The sequence below is a fragment of the Mytilus edulis genome, unplaced genomic scaffold (assembly GCF_963676685.1).
Source record: "Mytilus edulis unplaced genomic scaffold, xbMytEdul2.2 SCAFFOLD_764, whole genome shotgun sequence".
Taxonomy (NCBI): domain Eukaryota; kingdom Metazoa; phylum Mollusca; class Bivalvia; order Mytilida; family Mytilidae; genus Mytilus; species Mytilus edulis.
In genome coordinates this window covers 26,790-31,715 of record NW_027268352.1, presented here as the reverse complement: position 1 = coordinate 31,715, position 4,926 = coordinate 26,790, and the positions used below count along the sequence as shown (strand labels likewise).

At 29.6% G+C, this 4,926-nt stretch overlaps 1 protein-coding gene across 1 annotated transcript; it reads right to left on the bottom strand.

The window, feature by feature from the left end:
- Positions 1 to 77: 77 nt before the first annotated feature.
- On the bottom strand, positions 78 to 4,926 carry LOC139507345 (uncharacterized). Its single transcript, XM_071295718.1, has 7 exons — positions 4,525 to 4,926; positions 3,894 to 4,147; positions 3,108 to 3,215; positions 2,505 to 2,772; positions 1,572 to 1,655; positions 803 to 910; positions 78 to 603 (listed from the first exon to the last, which is right to left on the bottom strand). The coding sequence occupies exons 1-7, from the start codon at positions 4,861 to 4,863 to the stop codon at positions 454 to 456; spliced, it is 1,311 nt and encodes a 436-aa protein (XP_071151819.1). The 5' UTR covers positions 4,864 to 4,926; the 3' UTR covers positions 78 to 453.

Genomic DNA, 4,926 nt, shown 5'->3' with positions numbered 1-4,926 from the left:
AAATCAATTTTATATCACAAAGGCAAGTTCTCTACTATACTATTGACTTTAAACGTTCATTATACATTTGAAGGATTTCTGAAAAATTTGTTAGACAATGTCCATCAGGCCCTATTGTTTATTTTCAATTCTTAATTATTTATTACTGTTTACTTGATAATAACCAGGAAGAGTATTTAACAACAATTTGTATCTCTAATTATAAAAAATCTGCATTTTCTCATCGTTTTATTTAAAGGTCTATTTATTTATATGTCAATCAGTTGATTACAAAAATTAAATAATCAAATCAACTGTTTGTATGGTAAAAGGGAAAAAAGATATTGAATTATAAAAAAAGATCCATAAATGAAAATAAAGCCATCAAATTAACCAAGTAGTGATAATAGTTAAAGAAAATGAGATAATTATAATAAAAACCAAATTACAATGGAAAAATAGACAAGTCTACATCTAGACTAAAGACTGGGCAACACTAGTCTGCCAACAACTGTGAGTGATCTTAATGTACTCTGTATCGACACTATATTGGATATTAGTTACCTTTGTTTGTGTGTCTGGTCTGATGTCTTCTGTGTCTTCTGTTATCTCATGAGGTCTTTTCTGGAACAATAAATAGTTAAATAAATTGTCTTTATACTGTTTTTAATTATTGTTTAACAAATTTTGTGATATGTTACTTATAAAATTACATGTACAAAAGTGATTAAATCAATATTTAAAAAAAAAAATTAAACATGATGTTTCAAATATACAATAACACATTGGACATGTCTGTAAAGCATTGGTGCAATACCATTACCTTTGCTATTTCTCTAACTTCATTTCTAGCTCTATTTGCAGCATCGTTAACCATATTAAGTTGTAAATGAAGACTTTCAATTTTCAGATCCTTCTCTTTGATATGTTCCTACAATGATTCAATAGTGAATTAATAATTCCTTGATAAATGTTCAGCTTATTTCTAACTAATGGTGTTCAGCATTTAAGCGAACAGCATTACAAAAGACTGGAGAAAAATGCTAAAATAACTTGTTTACACGACTGTATTGAATGCTGTTGATGTTGGTGAAATGACAGTAGTAGAACTGCTGTTGAAGGTTTTATTTGCTTGCACAGGTGAGGTAGTTGATTGTGTTAATAACAGTTTTTTGGTTTACAATTAATGTATATTCATTAACATTCTATTTTTCTTATCTGACTTATTTGTAGTTATTTATGTCAAAAAATGTGTAAATATATATATACCACAGCCTCCAATGACAATCAACAGATGGATACACAACACAAAATGACCAGATTCAAAATGTAAATATATAGTACATGTACATATACATTGTAGTTCGAAACATTCATTCAGTATTGAAGGAATTTAAATTTTGGATTATTATTGTATTGCAAATATCTGCATTTTGAAAATGATTTAAGAGTTAAATCAAATAATTTCTTATTACAAAAGCTAGGTTAATTGTGCAAACTGTAATACTTCGATTAGCATTTTTTTTTAAATTGAAACCAATACATGTACAGGTTGTACAACAATAAGGATAGTTTAAAGAATCCTTCATTACCTGGAGTTGATATATTTTATCGGATTGTTTTTTCTCTGTTTCATTCAGTGCATGTGTAATGTTCCTTTCAACATCATCAGACTTCTATAAAATAGAAAACGAAACTGAATTAGACAAGATTTTAAATGATCTGCCTTCTTCACTGACCAAGGATAACATAAAGTTTTACTAGATGTATCACATAAGCTTAACGTGATAACAGAATATGAGGTCAAAGATAAACCAAGCCATGTACATACAATCATTCAATATTCCAAATATATAGTTGATATACTGTTTATAGTACACAAGACAAAAACAAACCACAAAAGCTGTATATTGACCAATGAACCATGAACACGAGATCACACTAATATGTATCCTGCTAGACAGACATGTACACAGTTAGTATCTTAGAAAAACTTGACATTAACAAAATGGAGAATAGAAATGGGGAATGTGATAGAAAGCAACAAGCCGTACAAAGAGCAGAAAACAGCTGAATACTACTAATGGGAAATTCCAGCACCATTTAATAACTGCTTGACAGCCATATATAAACCTTACAATCATACAATCATGACAATACATCACATATAAGTAATTTAAACTGTTGCCAATAATACTTACAAAACACTAAAACACAAAGCCTGCCATTCACATTGTCAAATATTTTTTTTCACAAAAACTTGATTTGACTACTTAACGATAAAATTGAGGTCAAGGTCATACGACATTTGTCAGTCACCTTACAATCATTCCATACACCAAATATAATTAACATATTGCATAAGTATTAAAAAAATCAAGGTCAGATGACATATGCCAGTTGAGCATTTACACCTTTAAATTATTCCATAAGTTATATAAAGTAGTCCTATGATTTATAGTATCAGAGATATGAACTCATACCACATCTTTTTTATTATTATGATACAAAAAAGTCATCAGTACCTTTTTTTCAGTTTTATAAATGTCTTTGGCCATATCTAGTTCTTCAGTGAGGTTCTTATTCTTTTTCTCCATACTTGATAGGCTATCTGTCAGATTCTTTATTTGATGCTGCATGCTCTCATTTTGAGTTAATTCCGCTGTGTATTTATTTTCAAGCTCCCGATTATTTTTTTCTAGGTTATCGTGCCTTAGTTTCATGTTTACAGTTGCCATTTCATCTTGCTTTATTTTCTTTTTCAGTTCTAAAATTTCTGTTATCAAATTATCCCTTAAAATAAAAAAAAAATACATATAATATTTTGTATGTCCCCCTTTAAAAAATAACCAATATATTATAATAAGTAGCACTCAATTAATTCTTCCCCAACATAGTTTTAAACAAAACTATTTATCTCCCATAGAACATTGATAGTTCGGAACAGAATAGTATGATTCCTTGTTTTAGGTGTAAATATTTAATATTAAAGGAAAAATCTCTATTGCTAAAAAGAATTTTAAAAACTTTGACTAGATGAAAATTTATGGTTATAAAGGAACATTGTATTAATTTTTTCGCAGGTAAAAAATGAATGCGTACATTTTTGTCAAATTTTAAATAATTACCTCAGTACGTCATCTTCCTTTAGAGGTGTATTGTCAACTGCTTTACTCTTCTTTTTTTGTCCTTTTGTTTTTTTAATAGTATGAAATACGGCCATGTTCTCTACTTTCCTAAAACAAGTAAATTGATAAGTTTAATATATAATTAAAATTGAGATTGAAAATGAAACTGAAAATGGGGAATGTGTCAAAAAGACAAACAACCAAACGGAAGTGCAGAAAACAGCCGAAGACCACCAATGGGTCTTCGACACAGCAGGGGTTATCATGGATGATTAACTATATATATAATATGCTTCTATCAACATGATCAAAAGGAAAATATATTAAATAGCTATTTAAAGATTATGATTATTCTATTTTATTGATTTTAACAAGCCGTGTCAACAGCATGGAGCTGCAACAAGAGTATCCTTCTTAACTGGTAGCACCAGTTACACTTCACAAACAAAGTATTAACTTGATAATATCTCAGGGAAAGAGTGTGACAAAAATTAGATACAAATATTCGTTTATATGTGACCATAATATCCATCACGGTCATAATGATTGATACAATGTAATTCCAGCATACCCGATATTTATTGTCACATGAATGAAATAAGTATGCAATCTGCTAAATAATTTACTTTCCAAATTTTATGACTAAAGTACAACTTTTCTAATTTAATATCAAAATTTGTAAAAACGGTAGTAAGAACTTTATATCAACTACAGTAAAGGATGTGGATCTCATTTCGAACAAATATAATTCTGAAGTACTTTGTTTGCTGCATAATTCATAATTACCCTTTCAAGCACTGATCTTTAAACTCTTGAAAAGTTATTTTCCCACATGCCAGCTCATCCAGAAGACGTATCTTATCAACTTCATTGTGTACTCGAAATAAATGAAATAAATGGGTTTGCTTAATTTCATAACAAGGTTGATTTTTTACTGTCTGGTTTCTCCATGATTTAAACAAATCTATCAATTTCTCCCACACCTGATCTGGAAGGGATGCACAATGTAGGTGTGTTTGAAACTTGTTGATCTTTGATTTCTGAAGTAGAGAAAGCACCCTTCTGATGATGTAAATAAACCATTTTGCAATATGGACGGTAATCATTATAACAATATTTAAGAAAGATGTTAAAATGTTCGTGTGTAACACCAATCTTTATGAGTGGCTTATATATATTAAATAACTAACAAACTAGATCAAAGATGTTGTTTATAATTGAATATTAAATTAATCAGTTCTATGATACTATAGTAATTTACAAGAACTTAAAATATGTACCTTTACGTTGTTATGCAACAAATATATCAGATGTTTTCATTTACACTTTCATGTTCAGATGTATATTTTGTTGCCAGTTCAACGCTAATAGTAATTAATTCAACGGCTGTGGGAATATTAAAATCTATTATGCTTACCGGCGTATCCATAATGCTAGCTACATTCAATCTCCATTCTGCAGAAATATCCTTAGGCTTCATATGAGGTTTCTGTTTTTTTATTCTGAATAGTACCTCTCTAAATAGTTTGATACTTTCTTCGAATGTAGTTTGTCTTGATAGTCTATGGATGTCATTATGTTTTAACCCTAAACGTAATGCTTGTTCATTTGACAAGGACATATACAAGTCCATGGATACAAGCATATTGGTTTTCCCAATGTTCATTAAGGCCTGCCTAGTATGATTACCACCAAGAACCTCCACAACGGCACGCCCAGGAATTTCCAGCTGGTCTAATTCCAGTTTCTCTGGCATATGTCCAATGAGAACTGTATACAAATTAAGTTCCTTTTTAATTGTTCTTCTAATGCTGTTACG

What these genes read in the sequence shown, in the direction of transcription:
- LOC139507345 (XM_071295718.1), bottom strand. Translation starts at nt 4,863, where the DNA reads ATGCCAGAGAAACTGGAATTAGACCAGCTGGAAATTCCTGGGCGTGCC. An exon ending in TTTATAAAACTGAAAAAAAG is followed by an intron (nt 1,656 to 2,504) that starts GTACTGATGACT and finishes TCTATTTTATAG; the next exon opens with AAGTCTGATGATGTTGAAAG. An exon ending in AAGTTAGAGAAATAGCAAAG is followed by an intron (nt 604 to 802) that starts GTAATGGTATTG and finishes TTATTGTTCCAG; the next exon opens with AAAAGACCTCATGAGATAAC.